General features: G+C 53.6%; 1 protein-coding gene across 2 annotated transcripts; it reads left to right on the plus strand.

Annotated features, from left to right (window-relative positions):
- The first annotated feature begins 222 nt into the window (after positions 1-222).
- On the plus strand, positions 223-13,684 carry LOC127493460 (cytochrome P450 4A4). 2 transcript variants are annotated; one of them, XM_051856509.3, is made up of 12 exons: positions 223-469; positions 4,213-4,354; positions 4,989-5,033; positions 5,460-5,587; positions 6,916-7,040; positions 7,377-7,531; positions 7,891-7,997; positions 8,090-8,280; positions 8,385-8,518; positions 9,439-9,503; positions 9,638-9,714; positions 12,413-13,684. In XM_051856509.3, the coding sequence occupies exons 1-12, from the start codon at positions 275-277 to the stop codon at positions 12,579-12,581; spliced, it is 1,533 nt and encodes a 510-aa protein (XP_051712469.2). In that variant the 5' UTR covers positions 223-274; the 3' UTR covers positions 12,582-13,684. The 2 variants fall into 2 exon arrangements, with proteins under 2 accessions (XP_051712469.2, XP_089193506.1); XM_089337380.1 differs by having other exon boundaries at positions 240-469; positions 4,960-5,033.
- Positions 13,685-16,682: the final 2,998 nt, after the last annotated feature.

The raw sequence follows: 16,682 nt of genomic DNA on the forward strand, positions 1-16,682 counted from the left end.
CTGGCATACCGTGGGTACCTAATAAGTATTCCTTTGGAAGAGGGGAAAATGGCTGTGTGCATGGCCATTACTATCATCAGCTGATAAAACTTTTCTTCATTTTCCCCATGGTAGGTCATACAGGGTTAATCAGTTCTAGATTGCAAAGATAAGCTCTGCCCTTACCATTCACCAATCCCACAGCTGGGTTGGGCAATCCTCCCAGGACTTAAACAAAGTTCCTCTCGGGAGTGAGTGACAGAGAAGTCAGTTACAGGTCCAGAGCCGCTGCACCATGAGCGTGTCTGCACTGAGCCCCACCCGGCTCCCGGGCAGCCTCTCTGGGCTCCTCCAAGTGGCGGCCCTGCTGGGCCTGCTCCTGCTGCTGCTCAAGGCAGCTCAGCTCTACCTGCACCGCCAGTGGCTGCTCAGAGCGCTCCAGCAGTTCCCGTGCCCGCCCTTCCACTGGCTCCTGGGGCACAGCCGAGAGGTAGGAAGGAGTGGGACAGGGACCGGGAGGGCAGTGCCGGAGTCCAGCTCCAGCCAGTCCAGGGATTCCCAAGGGTGTGAGAGGTGTTGGTGCAGGAAGAAATGAGAGCACACTCGCAGGAAGGCTGAAGGCTCAAGGCGTGGCTCTGGCTCTCGAGCACCATACTTTACTTTTATAGCCCAAGTCACATCATGATTCTTTCTTCTTACAATAACAAGTCTGTTGTCTATTTTCATCTAGTTATGATTTTTCTGATTTTTAAGGGTGTATTCAGAGCATGGGGCACTATCACAGACAGGTGTGAGATAACGGGCTGCGCACACAAGCCAAGGGCTGGAGTGCTGCTGAGCTATGCAGAAATTGGCTACAGAAGCTAGACTATCACCTTCCTAATCTAATCTTTACTAGAAGCCTCAATGTTTAAAGCAGGCCTCCCCTTTTTTTTAAATGTATCCCCTCTTTTGCAGTTCTGTTTGTAACTCTTTAATTGTTTTTATTGTACTTATCTAAAGGTTCACTTCAATCTATTCCACAGTCTTGACATCCTAACCATTGTTGTATTTGTAGCACCTATTGAATTAAAGCTTTAATAACATTTATCTTTGTCCTAGTGGGAAGTATACACCAGGGAGCCTGTTGCCTTTTAATTTTTTCCACAAACAGCTCAACCTTGCATAAAGCATCAACCCCTTCTCCTACACTAACATTCTGCTTGATTAAAATTCAACAAAGCAATGGTCATTTGGGGGATTATGAGTCTAAGTGCCTTTCCCTAAAATTAGAAATGCAACAATCATTACTGGGACCACCAGGAAGTTCCCAACAAACCTCAAACCAACAAGAGGACCACGGCTGTCGTTCTCATGCCTTGCTGAGACAGACTTTCTGCTGTGACCTCGTCAGCGAGCCGAAGTTGCCTTGGCCTCGCCAGGGCAGGGGCGGCCAGGGCTCAGAGTCTGCTGAACGGGGGTCCACAGGGCACAGGCTGTTGTGTGAGGAGCACAGAGCTCACCTCTCGGGTCTGGGTTCATCCCAGCGACAGGGAGCTCACTCCCTCCCAGGAAGCCCATCCTGCTGTGATACAGCCGTCACGCACGCCTTCCTCACTCTGTCCTGGCAGCCCTGCACGTGGAGGGCACAACTGTTCCTTCCTGAGGTTCTTTCCAGGCTGAGCACCCCCTGCAGCCCCAGCTGTTCTCAAAGAACCAGGCTTCTTTACCCCAGTCACTCAACACCATCCTCCGTGCCTGGTCCTTTGCTTGTCTGGAGACACAGACATCAGTCTGAAGGATCCTGCTCTGTGGGGGTCATGGGGTGCAGCGATGATAGACGGGAGTCTCAGAAGGAGCCAGGACACGGGCGGGCTCACTCTGCTGCGGTGAAAGTGGTGTCACCGCACACCCTGGACTGTGAGCTCCTTGGAGCTGAGTGCACCATCCCCTCCCTGCACCCCAGTGCCCAGCTCTGAGGCACTCAGCACCGGCGTCTGGACAGACGGAGGAAGGAAGGAAGGAAGCAGCTGGAGGGACAGGGTCACCCCCGCACTGGCCGCCCCGGGGTGGGGACGCAGACCCAGGTGAGGAGCCTCGCAGAGAGGGGTCATCCAGGGTCCGTGCATGGGGCAGATGTTGGCAGACGGGAGTTTGCAGGCACTGAGGCCTCTTGCTTCTCTTGTTACCGGCAGAAGGGGCCAAATATGGAGACCGGAAACATCCAACCTCCCCTCCATAACCCTGTCCTCTTCTGTCCCACTGCCCTGTTCTACACCGCATTATTCATTAACACCCCTACCTGTCCATGCATTTTTACCTCTGGGCCTCTGCTCACCCTGTGCTCTTGGCTTGGAATAACCTTGCCTCCCAGTGTCCAACCTGCCAATGCCCAGCCCCAAGCCACGTCCTGGAAGAAGTTTCCCGGGTCTTTCAGGAATGGAGGGGCGACTCCTTCCTATGCACTGTCCTCCTCATGGGACAGCACAGTGACAACTTGATTCAGGTGTTTCCCTGCAGCGTCCTAGCTGGGAGCTCCTTCTGGGTGGGATCATCTGACTCACGTTTGTAACCATGGAGACTCAATGAGTGAATGAGCACGCGACGAGGAAGGGCTTTCTCGTGTCCGGGTCTGAGTCAGCCCCCTCTCCAGGGCTTCCCCAATGCTTGGACTTCCTTCTGTCCCAATAGTAATGTCCTGTGCTGTGGCCTCCCAAGCTTCCTGTCTGCCCGATGAGGCTGTGAGCTCTAGACAGCTGAGGATCCATGACCACGCCTCCATCCAGTGCCTGACTTGGTTCTGGGCACCTGGTAGGAGCTTGGTGAACATGCACGGATGACTGGGCCTGTCGTGACAGTGGCTGTGAGGAGGATGTGAGCAATGACTGGATACGTATGCAGCCGGCAGTTGCTTTGAGTTCTGTAGAAACAGCAGAAATGACGAAGAGCTGACTGCATGGAACATCTCCAGGAGCGAGTGCCTGTGGGGACTGCAGATGAGCTGAGTGTTGACAGTAGGGGGGAGGCCGCAGCTCTGGGGCAGAGGGGAGGGACACTCCAGGCTGGGGGAGGAGCCTGTGCAAAGGCCCAGAGGAGTGAGCAGGTATGGCTGTGGTAGGGTGAGCACAGAACAGCAGGGGTCATGTGGAATGGCCAGCATAGAGGAGGAAGCAGGGAAGGGCTTTGTGATCCACACTGAAGAGTTTAGAAAGACAGCTCACAAAAGATTCTTCTCAATGAGAAGAGGAAATGCTTACACAAAACCCCATCATCAGACTGCAGTATCTTGGTATGTAAGCATCCAGACCTTGTGCTTAAAACCTCTCTACGTTTAGCATGGCAAATAACACTACCTGTACCATTTCTATTTCATCTTTTTTCACCTTGCCCTTTTCATCCCAAATATTATTTCATCTTAACAAATGTTAAGCATACTTGTCGGAGTAATATTGATACTATAACAACCAGTATAATAATATAAAAATTAGGGGGCCAGTGCTGTGGTGCAGCGGTTTAACGCCCTGGCCTGAGGTGCGGGCATCTCATGTGGGGGCTGGTTCGAGACCTGGCTGCTCCACTTCCGATCCAGATCTTTGCTATGGCCTGGGAAAGCAGTAGAGGATGGCCCAAGTCCTTGGGCCCCTGCACCTGCGTGGGAGACCTGGAAGAAGCTCCTGGCTTCTGGCTTCAGATTGGCCCAGCTCTGGCCATTGCAGCCCATTGGGGAGTGAACTAGTGGCTGGAAGATCTCTCTCTCTCTCTCTCTCTGCCTCTCCTCTCTCTGTGTAACTCTGACTTTCAAATAAATAAATAAATATTTAAAAAATAATAAAAAATTAATGCATACATTTTAAAGTTTAAATAGAATTTCTTTTATTTTCTTAATAAGCTGAATTATGTTACACAGCTGCCCTCAAGTTATATCAGTTGTCATATAATTTCCATGGACATTGTTGTGCTGATGCTTTTTGTGGTTTTATACATCATGGAGACAGTGCAAGACTGAAGCTTCTGCAGGTGGTTTGCAGGAAGCCTCAGAGGTTTGCCCAAGAAGGGGCCTAAAGCTGGCCTGAGGTCGAGTCTTGGTTGGCTGGACCACACTGGACCAGATCCACGGTCCTTAGAAGCAGCTACAAAGTCATGATTTCTACTGATGGATGCAGAGCTGTCTCCCTGCTGCCCCTCTGCTTTCCCACTGCAGGAATTTGAATCAAATCAAAGTGTGCATTGACGTGTCATTTTCTTTGCTAACAGTTCCAGAATGACCAGGAGCTAGAACGGATTCAGAAATGGGTAGAGAAATTCCCTGGTGCCTGTCCATGGTGGCTGTCGGGGAACAAAGCTCGCCTCCTCGTTTATGATCCCGACTACCTCAAAGTGATTCTGGGACGATCAGGTGAGAAGGAAGCCTCATCTCAGCCACAGCAGCCCTGCCCTCTGAGGCCTGGGCCCCATATGGCCATAAAATCCCAGAGGAAAGGGACACTGAAGCTTCACTCTCTGAAGCCTGCACCAACCAACCCTGCACCGAATCCACAACCCAGCCTGCCAGGCCACCTGCACAAGGATAAATAGCCTCTTTCCCCTCTCACTCCCTGGGTTCTTGCCTTTTTAAGCAAATCTTGGTGATCTGTTATGTAAATGGCACTTGATCTTAATGATCAGTTTCACATCCAGGCTGGCTTGGGTTTGTAACCTTTCTGTATTACTGTCCCCGGTGTGCAATGACCAAGCCGTCACCCCCAGTAGAGGAATCACAGGCTCCATCTTCTTCTTCTTGGGCATGGAGGATGTGGCTTGGGGTTTTCCACAATTTACCCCCTTGATCCTGTGGGTGTTCAAGTGCTGGAGACCTGGGTCTGCCCTCCTGAGCTCAGCTGGCTGTCAGGACAAGACAGAAGGGAGTGAGAGGCCATGAGAGGGGACTTGGGAAGCACTGGCCAGCCGACAAGCACAACAGAACCCCTGCCGCCTTGGTGACTGTCCTGTTTGGTCTTCCAGGTCCTCGTAAACCCCTGCTTCTCTTTCAGACCCAAAGGCTCCTCGTAACTATAAGTTAATGACTCCCTGGATTGGTAAGTGTGTGCAAACTAGGACTGCAGTCCACGCTCTTGTTAGGTTTACCAAGAGCTATCACCTAGGCCCACGGAGAACAGGTGATGGCCACCATTGCCACAGCCCTACCCTAAGTCAAGCCTCATTTCTCTTCTAATCAGACCTCTTCAAAGGCATGCAGCCTGATACTTACTTAGGCACCCTCGCTCCCCCGGCCTTGACCTGCCAGGACTCTGCTAACTCTCCTAGCAGTCATTCTCCTAACAGACGGACCTGTCCATTGCGAGCTTCACATTCCCGAGCAGCTCTCCGCATCCCTCCCTTGGTCAAAGATATTCCACCATCTGGGTTTTCGCCCCTTGCTCCACTCTTGAGTCCTCCCTGTGAACCTGTCACACTTTCCCCTCTCCCCTCACTAAGCATACACACACCCGTCTCTGGCCCAGGGTACGGTCTGCTCCTGCTGGACGGGCAGACATGGTTCCAGCATCGGCGCATGCTCACCCCAGCCTTCCACTACGACATCCTGAAGCCCTATGTGGGGCTCATGGTGGACTCCGTCCAAATCATGCTGGTGAGTCTGCTGTCACCTCCACACACCCATTCCCAGCTTGCATGCACAGACTTCGCTCCCAAACACGTCTTCCACAGACAGCCACTCTCAGGTCATCACTCACTGTAGTAGCAGGAGTTCCCAAAATGGATGCGACAGAGAATTTCCAGAATCAAGATGAATATACTCTTTGCTTGTTATCCAAGGAAGAGACAGTTATGCTGAATACGGGTGCCTTTTCCCCCACTTCCAAGTCATCAGTGCAATGGACTTTAGTTGCAGTCGGTCTTGTGGACAATAGGATGAGCGCCCCCAGCTGACCTGGGCAACCACAGCATCAGTGACAAGGTGCAGTCCTAGTCAGCTTTCCATTGCTACAACAAAATATTGAAACTCCTCTTGAAGGAAAGAGAGGTTTTCAATAGAGAGTTTCGGAGACTAAAAGTCCAAAGGACTTTCACAATGCAGGCTCTGCACAAGGACCCAGGCTGGCCAGGGGAGCGTGTCTGGAGGAAGGCTCGCATGTCAAGCCAGGAGGCCAGGAAGTTCGGGTTGGGCCACACACAGGCTTTTACAACAACCCACTGGCGAGAACTAGATTCCAGGGGCATAACCACAATGACCAAAGTCCAGCCCATTACTGGTGGCTCCATACCTCTCAGTTGTACCACGTTGGAGACCAAGCCTTTAACAGATAGGCCTGGGGGGGTGGGGCACACAAGATTATATCCAAACCATAGCAGTAGACATTCCCTGATATCACTCCATCAGGCTCTGGCCTGGAGCCTAGGGCTTTTCTATGAGTTTGAGTGATCCTTCGAGAGAACTGGACCCTCTGTCCACATTCTAAGAGCCACTGTGGCCACGCCCTCTTTTCCCATCAGTATCTTCATCTCTTAGCAAATTTTGCTCAGTGAGCATTTGATGAATGACAGAGCTGGAAGTCCTCGCTGGCTCTCCAGTAGACGCGCTTCTACATGCTTCACAGCTTCCTTTAGTCGTGACACACGTGTTGGCCGATCTGCGCTTCTATCAGTTTCTCATGTCCGTCTCAGCTTTCAGAAAATGGAAGGGTGTCCCTTTCTCATCAACCCAAATGTCATAACCGATTTCCAAATTTTAAAGTGCAATCCGACTACATGAAGAAAGTATATTTGATTATGTAATAAATGCGAATGAGAAATAGGCATCATCTTGCAAACATTTTCTTCACAGCGTTAGTTTGCTCAAAGGCATCTACTCTCTAAAGGGAGAAGTTTTGAACAGGAAATCTGGAGATACAGGGAAAAGCCCAGTTAATTAGCACAGGACATCCACGGGATTCAAGGTCAACATCCCCTCGCCCACAGGACAGATGGGAACAGCTGATCAGCCAGGACTCCTCGCTGGAGATCTTCCAACACGTCTCCCTGATGACCCTGGACACCATCATGAAGTGTGCCTTCAGCTACCAGGGCAGCGTCCAGCTGGACAGGTCAGGGTCCTTGGTATTTCCAACTGACAGCCAGGTGAGGAGCTCACACGCTCACCTCCACAGAAGGCAGGGTTCTGACACCGAAGCCTATGCCAAGCTCTAAGTGTAGACCAGACCTAACCCTGTCTTAACCACGGATTCTTGATCCCTGGCACGATGGAAGCCTGGCTCTCATGCTGTCTTACAGAGGCCTGTGGTCAAAGCCTGCAAAGGGGTAGTGGCACGTGCCTCGGTGCTGCCTGTCCCCACTGTGCCAGGGAATCTCCCCTGAGAGCCCTGCTCTGCCTGCAGATCAGAGGCCGCTCCACTCTGACCTCTTCCATGTCCTCTCCTCAGGAACTCCCACTCCTACATCCAGGCCATCAATGACCTGAACAACTTGGTATTTTACCGAGCGAGGAACGTCTTTCACCAGAGTGACTTCCTGTACAGGCTGAGCCCTGAAGGCCGCTTGTTCCACCGTGCCTGCCAGCTCGCCCATGAGCACACAGGTTCTGCCTCCTCCTCCTCCTGTGTCCCCTCCTTCACCAGAATGGCCCAAAGGAGCCAATCCCGACTCCTCAGAAAGAGCCGGGCCCATGCTCCCCCTGCAGGAGCTGGGACACACTCATGTTGGGTGCAGGGGTCGGGAGCTGAGATGATGGGGTGCCAATTGCTGGGCAGGGGTGCTCTGTGTCATCATGTTGGTGAATGAGGCCTCATCCCAAAAACATTTAGCCAGGGCTCTTGGGCTGTTCTGGATCCCACCCCGACCCACACACCCACTCCCACACTCACCCTGACCTCCAGGGCACCCGGGTTGGGGCAGGTGGGGCTCTCAGCTGCTCCGGTACCCACTGCTCTGGCACAGACCGAGTGATCCAGCAGAGGAAGGCTCAGCTGCAGCAGGAGGGGGAGCTGGAGAAGGTCAGGAGGAAGAGGCGCTTGGACTTCCTGGACGTCCTCCTCTTTGCCAAGGTCAGTGTGTGCAGGGCAGGCCCGAGCTTGGCCTGGAAGCACAGAGCCAGGGACAGAGCCCGTGCCCTCTCTCCCGCTGTGGCCTCCCCCAGATGGAGAACGGGAGCAGCCTGTCCGACCAGGACCTCCGCGCCGAGGTGGACACGTTCATGTTCGAGGGCCACGACACCACAGCCAGCGGCGTCTCCTGGATCTTCTATGCCCTGGCCACGCACCCCGAGCATCAGCACCGGTGCCGCGAGGAGATCCAGGGCCTCCTGGGGGACGGAGCCTCCATCACCTGGTGAGTGAGAGCCCAGGGGGCGGAGGGGGAGGACCCTGCCTGTCTGGGAGGGGAAGCCCTGGGGGCCCAGCCCTGCCCCCTCCTCTGCCTGGGCTTTGTTTCAGGGAGCACCTGGACCAGATGCCCTACACCACCATGTGCATCAAGGAGGCGCTAAGACTCTACCCACCAGTGCCAAGTGTTACCAGACAGCTCAGCAAGCCCGTTACCTTCCCTGATGGACGCTCCCTCCCCAAGGGTATGAACTGCCCACCCTCACTCACCTGTGTGCTCCCTGGCACACACAGGGGATCTGTCACCCCCATGTGCCTCTGTGGTTCTGAGCCACTCTGGTCTCCAATTTCCTCCTCAATAATTGAGTGCTTGCTTTGTAGTGAGGGTGAGGTGTCTGAGAATCTTGGCACAAAACTCTATAAATATGAGGAGTCTCAAAAGATTCATGGATATACAAACAATGAAAATTATGCATCTATTTCATTTTTTTGGCAGCAAAGCAAACTTTTATTTGAATTATATTTTTCACGAATTTTTGCAAGTATCCTTGTAAATGTTAGCCACCGGATTTGTCTTAGGGATTTCAGCCCTAAAATTCTATTCCAAGATGTTAGGTCCACAGAGACAACTGGACAGAGGCAAAAGGAAATACGCTTCTTTCCTTGGGTTAAGATGGATGAGGGAGATCAGGGGAATCTGTGTCAAGGGCCAGATGGGGTCCGGTGTGTAGGAGTCTCCAAGTCGATGGCAGAGGGCAGATGTGAGCGTCGCCAGTGGCTCCCCAGCCCCTGCCTGTGACTGCAGCTCTGCACACCTGCTGTGAGACCACAGGCGATTCACTCAGCCTCTCTGAATCTTAGAAGGATGGGGACGAGAGGCTTGTGGGAGTTTCTCGGGAAGGAGCTGCAGCACTGAGTTGTTAGCTGCTCAGTGCACACGGCAGGCCCCTGGCTCCTTCTTGCTGTCATTCCCGTGGTCTCGCGCCTCGGCTCTGCTCATGGGCTTTGCAAAGCCCACCCCTCCTGCCTGCAAGGGGTCATCCAGCTCAAATGGATAGCTTGTTGATCCGGGTCTTTAGTGCCTGTGTGCTTCCTCGCGACTTCAGGACAGCACCTCACCCCAGGGGATGATCAGTCTTTTCTGTGTCTCCTGCCTGTCCCACAGGTGTCATTCTTTTTCTCTCCATTTATGGCCTTCACTACAACCCGAAGGTGTGGCAAAACCCAGAGGTACGAGGGCTGGGGCGGGGAGCATGGCGGTTCTCTCAGGACAAGTGCCTCCCCCTGCTCTCGTCTCTATGCATCCTGGTCCCCCATGGATTTTCCTTGACCCCCACCCATCCTGGCCCTGGTGCTCTCTGCAGGTGTTCGACCCTTTCCGGTTTGCACCAGATTCTGCTTACCACAGCCACGCTTTCCTGCCCTTCTCAGGGGGAGCACGGTGAGTGTCCCGTGTGTGCTGATGTGCTGGGGGGAGGGTCCTCTGGTCCCATACCTGATGCTGTGACTCTTGGTTCCTCTGGGGCTTCTTGCAGGCTGTTGCTTTTGGGAAGGGAGGCTTGTGTGGATGTCCCCGTGTGCAAAAGAAAGGTGACATTTCATAGCATGACATAGATGTGCCCTTTCCAACGGCCAGCCAGAATTCAGGGTCAGGGCATGTCAGATGTCAGTGTAGTCTGGTCTTTGTCTCAGTGTAGGAGTTAGGGTTTCTTCTGCAAATTTAACTTTAGATGTTAACTTTTTTCTTTTCTTTTTTTTTTTAAGATTTATTATTTGAAATTCAGTTACACAGAGAGAGAGGGAGAGGCAGAAAGAGAGAGAGAGAGAGAGGTCTTCCATCTGCTAGTTCACTCCCTAATTGGCCGCAATGGTTGGAACTGCATCGATCCAAAGCCAGGAGCCAGGAGGTTCTTCAAGGTCTCAGGGGCCCAAGCACTTGGGCCGTCTTCTACTGCTTTCCCAGGCCATAGCAGAGAGCTGGATCTGAAGTGGAGCAGCCGGGACTAGAACCGGTGCCCATATGGGATGTTGACACCGCAGGTGGCAGCTTTACCCGCTACACCACACCACTGGCCCCTAAATACTAAAGTTTTTCTACTGAAGAAGGCAGTCCTCCTAAGCCAAATTGCTTCAAATATCATCACTTTTTTCAATAGTCAGGATTTTCTTTTCCCACACATGGTCAGTATAGTCCACTAATATACATTCTCGTTGAACCCTGGAAGAGTTGGCACGCGTTTCAGTTTCCGGATGCCTTGCTGGGTTTCCTGTCCAAGCCACAGCTGTGGAAAGCTACAGGAGTTCCTGTAGCAAGTTTCACACCAACATGTGTCACCTCACACATTTTCAGTCCTTCTCAACACAGCTTTCAACATATATAAATGTCCAAATGCCTGTTGACTCTCCTAGTCAGCAAAATCCAGTATGTTGAGTGGAACCTCTTACCATAGTCCGTGGTCCCAGCAGTGACAAATATGTGAAAGTAGGGACAACATATTACCCGTGAGAGGAGGCCCACTGTTCAGTGTGATGTGTAGACAGTGCAAGATTCCTGCTGTGCAAAATACAAAACCCACTTGGAACAGCTGGTGGGCTGGACAATGGTAATCCTAAGTGGCTGCCATGGATTCACACGGCCTGCAGGAAGGGTCCTGGGAAACCAAATTGCCACAAATATAAATAACTAGTGGAAATAAGGTTTTTCTGAATCAGTGATCCATTGAATTGTTAAAATGCTAAGTCAATGTTCACAGAACAGGTTTTTAGCCAATCATTCTTCCATGAACTTGATTTCTAGGCTACGGCTTATCCCAGGGCTGAGAACTTCTACTCAGACTTTAGCCACAAAACCCGTTGTGGCTACCAGAGTGCTGGAGGGACTAGGTAGCTCCGGTTCCAGCTCAGAACTCATACTGACTTTCAGTGTTTTCCACTCTGTTGTATTTATTTTAAACATTTAATTAACTTCATTCCAATACAATATTATTGCAAAGGGCCTTTCTCGGTGTCAAGTCTTGTGCTGAGAGATGGAAACAGATATCTCCAAGACTTCAGAGACAGAAGCAGAATGTGTTCTTGAACGTGTTTGACAGAGTGTTGAAAAGGCATTGGAGAAGCATCCCTATACTAGGACAGACACCATTTCTTCATTCTTTCACTCATCCATTCGCTTCTGGAGCAGCTTCCAGAATGTTCTGTGTTCCTGACATTGTCCTGGGCATGAATAGAGTATGAGGGGGGTCTCTGAGTAAAACCCTAATCATGTCTTGGAAAATGATAGACAGAGTGGGGAGGGCTACCTGCTCAGCAAACTCAGCAACATGAGCTGAGCCGGGAAGTGGGGCTGGACTGGGAGAGGTGGGTGAGCAGCAGCCCAAGAGGGCTTGAAGCAGATGAAGCATTTGAACCCAGTCCTGTGGGCTTGGGGGGCGTGGGAGGGTCTGAGCTGAGTGAGGTTTTCGATGTGGGGGGAAGAGGCAGGGAGAGCAGAAAAGTCCCAGGGAGGAGACTGAGGCACCAGGCCAGAGATGCTGGTGGACAGAGGGCTGGGGTTTAGGCAGGAGCCCGGACCTCAGAGTGGGTCGAAGATGGAGCTATGGTAGGCGGGTCCCTGACCTGTTCCCCCTCCAGAAGCTTCCCCTCTGACACTCTGACTTCCTCCAAGGAACTCTGTTCTTGGGGCCCCCTAGAGAATGAGTGCCTGAAAATGTAGTCTTCCTGTCCCCTGTGGGCCTGACCCTAGACTAACACGCTGGGGAATTAGATATTGTGGGGGTGGGGGTGGGGGTGGGGTGGGGGTGAGGTGACCTAACAACGGTCAACTCTTTAAGTGATTCCCATATTAGACTCTGTCTCATACAGCACTGGCCCTGTCCTAGCACTGACTTCCTGCCCAACAAGAGCAGAAGTAGAGACAGGGATAGCCCCGGAAGAGTGGTAGCTTTGTGAAGGTCAGGAGACTGTGACCAAGGCTTGGGGACAGTGGGGGACTGGAAGGAAAGGGGTCAGGGCTGGGCCACCTGGAGGAGGGTTCTGAATGGTTAGCTCTGGGGCTGGGGCTCAAGGGTCAGTGCCTGTCCCAGGAGGGGCAGGAGGGGACCTGAGGCCACTTCCCATTTCATTGTCTCTCCCTGGCCCAGGAACTGCATCGGGAAACAATTTGCCATGAGGGAGCTGAAGGTGGCCGTGGCCCTGACCCTGCTGCGCTTCGAGCTGCTGCCGGATCCCACCAGAGTCCCCATCCCCATCGCACGGGTTGTGCTGAAGTCCAAGAATGGGATTCACCTGCGTCTCAGGAAGCTCCACTAACCCTGCTGGGGACTAGAACAGGCTCTGAGGCTTCCTACCTGGCATCCCGCCTTTGGATCACCTGCCTGTGGCCACTGCCCCTCTGCACACACCCTGCTTTCTCTGTGCCCACCTGCCCTTCTTGCACCTGCCTGCCTTCCTGTCTCCTGTCTGTCTGTCCTCTCCCCCACCTTCCTGCAGGCGTCCAGCCTGCTTGTCTGTCTACCTGTCTGAATCTCTAGTTGTCACATCACCCCCTGATCACTGCCAGCCCTCCAGCCTGCCTGTCCCTCTACCCTTTGTGCTGCTTGTCTGCCCCTTTGGGAGCTTCCTATTGCTTCTAAAAAGTGATCAAAACCTCAGCGGTTTTAGTGACATTAGTTACTCTTTTATGGTTTGGAAGATCAGAAGTCAGCAGAGTGTTTTCCTGGGACACACCAAGTAAAGATAATCCCTAAGTCACTACGATGAAAGATTCTCAGACTTCACCCTGGTCTGATGGTCCCAGGCACTTGAGTTTGTGGTCGCTCCCTGGGTAGTGATGTGTGGTGCGAAACTTGCTTGTGGTGTAGGGCATGGCAGCCAGTGCCCCTCTCCATCAGCCACGGGTTCACAGGGCCGACACAACGTACAGCGCAGGGTGCTTTGACACTGCGATATGTGGTAGGTTAGCTGTATTAAATGCACCCTCAACTTCCATTTTCAACCAGGCAGGAGTTCACTGGGATGAGAGCCCACGGCCCTAGGAGAGGCTTCTGTTTGTGCAGGGCCACCCTCCGTCCAGGGCTCTGGGCAGACTTCCTTCCTCTCCTTTCCCATTCCCAGAGCTCTATTCCCTGCACTCTGTGGCTTCTGGACTCTTCCTCCTCATTCAGATCCATGGAACTTTCACATTTCTCTGCTTCTCTGTGTCACCTGCAGTGTCCTATGGGCCCTCACGACTACCTTGCATGCACTCAGATAGGACAGGACAAGTCACAGGTGTGCCGGGATTAGGACTTGAACCAGACACGGGCATTCTTGAGTCTAGCGCAGTCCCTTCCCGACCACCACCCACTCTGTCCTTGTAATCTCTCCCGCAAGTTGTCTGAGCATCTTCCCACATAAATAAAGTTCACAAGTTGTGTGCAGTGTCTGCTCTCCTTTGGGAGGAGATGGAGGGAAGAAGGGAGAGGCAAAGGGCAAGGGAGACACAAGGTCAAGTCGCTTTCGGGGAAGGAGACGGGTGACATCTGCCCTGTGGTGCTGGGACCCCAGGCCAGCCTAAGGCAGCCCACTCCGCTCCACGCAGACTCACAGCCCCCTGGTGCCCCCCAATGCCAGGCAGCCCCTGAGGCTCCCTCTGCATCCCTGTGTAGACCAGGGGCTCTTCTCTAGGAGCTCAGAGGACGGGACCATGCCTCTGCTCTGCTCAGACCTCAGCTCTGCTCACAGGGGATTCTTCAGAGTAGGGCTGAGGTAGACTTGTCCTAAGCTGGGCAGGAAATCCTTCCAGGCCTGTCCTAGCTTGAGGGCCTTGGGGACTCAGCTTGTCGCAGCCCTGGTGAGACGTGAGAGTCTTGGCCATGTCACCAGCCGCCTGCCAGCCTCCCTCACACACAGGGAGCACAGGTTGTCCAGAAGGCTCATAGAGGAGTCCATAAGAGCATGAAGGGGCCCAGGGGGCAAACAGGTCCGTCTGCAGTGGGAAGGACATGAGACCCAAGCAGCTCCTCCCACACAGGACAGCCTTGTGCTGTCCTCTGTGTCCAAGCCCTGCCCTCCCCAGGTCCTGCCTCCTCCCCACCCCCTACGCACTCTCACAAGGTTACTGGGCTAGTTCTCTGCTCTCGCCAGCCACTGTCAACCCAGACACACCATTTCTTGCTGGCTCTGCACACAGGTCCCTGTCTGACCCCCAACATTCCTCACCAGGGCCCTGGATGTGGGGGACAGGGCTCTGTGGGGTCCTCTATCTGTAGTCTGAAGTCAATTTTTGCTTCCCTGAAATGGCTTCACCCTGGCTCAGTGTCTGCCGCCAAGACCTGGCCTGCTGGTCACTGTTGTAGTTCAGCCCTGCTCTAAGAACGGGCAGGAAGGAGCAGGTGGGACAGTCCTGGCTTAACTGGAGAGGAGTGTAGGGGCAGGATAATGAGCCAGGAACATCCTGGCCAGGACTTGTGGCAGGTGCCTGGCACCAAGTGGCGCAGAGGGCTCATGTTGCCCATGCTCAGTGAGCACAGGACAGCAGGAGTTCGCGGCCATTACCACCCCTGGTGCTGCGAGTGAACAGAGGGTGTTGACCAAATGGGTGCATTCATGCACTCAGGCTGCTGTAAGAAAACTTCATGAGCTGGCATGTCACGGTTAGGAGACGTTTCTCCTAGTCCTGGAGGCTGGAAACTCCAAGGTCAAGTCCCCAGCAGCCTGAGCGCATGCGTCTTGATTCATAGACAGCATCTTCTCATAATGTCCTCTTGCAGTAAAGGGGAAGGGGGCTTCTCTCACTCTGGCAATGCCGCCAAGGACAAGACCTCCTTCCCAATGGCTCTTCCTTCATCCATTCACCTCCTGCAGTCCCCACCTATGAAGAACATCAGATTAGTGACTGGATTTCGACACTGGATTTTAGAGGGTTCCAGGCATTCACATTCAATCTGAAGAGCGTACAGAGAGAGAGAGAGAGTTTCCAGAAATAAGGACATTTATTTGGACATAGAAGAGCACTGCTGTGAGAAAACATGTGGATTACAATAGTGCACATAACCTCTGTTGTTGCCAAATCAATATTATTCTTTAGAGAATCTCTCTACATGTTATTTTTGTGCACGCTTACAGTACAAGCCCTGTGCCTGAGCAGTGTCTAGTCCCAACCCTGTGCCTGTGCCTGTGCAGTGCTTGGTCCCAGCCCTGTGCCTATGAGGTCCCTGGTCCCAACCCTGTGCCTGTGCCTGGGCAGTGCCTGGACCAGACATGTGCCCTGTGCCTGTGCAGTGCCTGGTCCCAAGCCTGTGCCCCGTGCAGTGTCTAGTCCCAAAAGTGTGCCTGTGCCTGTGCAGTGCTTGGTCCCAACCCTGTGCCCTGTGCCTGTGCAGTATCTGGTCCCAACCATATGCCTGTGTCTCTGCAGTGTCTGGTCCCAGCACTGTGCCCTGTGCCTGTGTAATGCCTGGTCCTATCTCTGTGCCTGTGCAGTGCCTGGTCCCAGCCCTGTGCCCTGTGCCTGTGTAATGCCTGGTCCTATCTCTGTGCCTGTGCAGTGCCTGGTCCCAGCCCTGTGCCCTGTGCAGAGTCTTGTCCCAACCTTGTGCCTGTGCCTGTGCACTGCCTAGTCCCAGCCCTGTGCCCTGTGCCTGTGCAGTGCTTGGTCCCAGCCCTGTGCCCTGTGCCTGTGAAGTGTATCTTCCCCCAGTCCTATGCCCTGTGCCTGTGCAGTGTCTCTTCCCCCAGTCCTGTGCCCTGTGCCTGTGCAGTGTCTGTTCCCCCAGTCCTGTGCCCTGTGCCTGTGCAGTGTCTGGTCCCAGCCCTGTGCCTGTGCAGTGTGTTGTGCCAGCCCTGTGCCCTGTGCAGTGTCATGTCCCAGCCCTGTGTCCTGTGCAGTGTCTTGTCCCAGCCCTGTGCCCTGTGCCTCTGCAGTGTCTTGTCCCAACCCTGTGCCCTGTGCAGTGTCATGTCCCAGACCTGTGCCCCATGCAGTGCCTAGTCCCAGCCCTGTGCCCTGTGCAGTACCTGGTCCCAGCCCTGTGCCTGTGCAGTGTCTTGTCCCAACCCTGTGCCCTGTGCAGTGTCACAGTGTCATGTCCCAGCCCTGTGCCCCATGCAGTGCCTGGTCCCAACCTTGTGTCCTGTGCCTGTGAGGTGCCTGGTACCAACCCTGTGCCTGTGCCTGGGCAGTGCCTGGTCTCAGCCCTGTGCCCTGTGCCTGTGCAGTGTCTGGTACCAGCCCTGTGCCTGTGCAGTGTCTCTTCCCCCAGTCCTGTGCCCTGTGCCTGTGCAGTGTCTGTTCCCCCAGTCCTGTGCCTTGTGCCTGTGCAGTGTCTGGTCCCAGCCCTGTGCCTGTGCAGTGTGTTGTGCCAGCCCTGTGCCCTGTGCAGTGTCATGTCCCAGCCCTGTGCCCTGTGCAGTGTCTTGTACCAGCCCTGT

Source organism: Oryctolagus cuniculus, chromosome 7 (assembly GCF_051225735.1).
Source record: "Oryctolagus cuniculus isolate XC-2025 breed Fujian yellow rabbit chromosome 7, ASM5122573v1, whole genome shotgun sequence".
NCBI lineage: Eukaryota > Metazoa > Chordata > Mammalia > Lagomorpha > Leporidae > Oryctolagus > Oryctolagus cuniculus.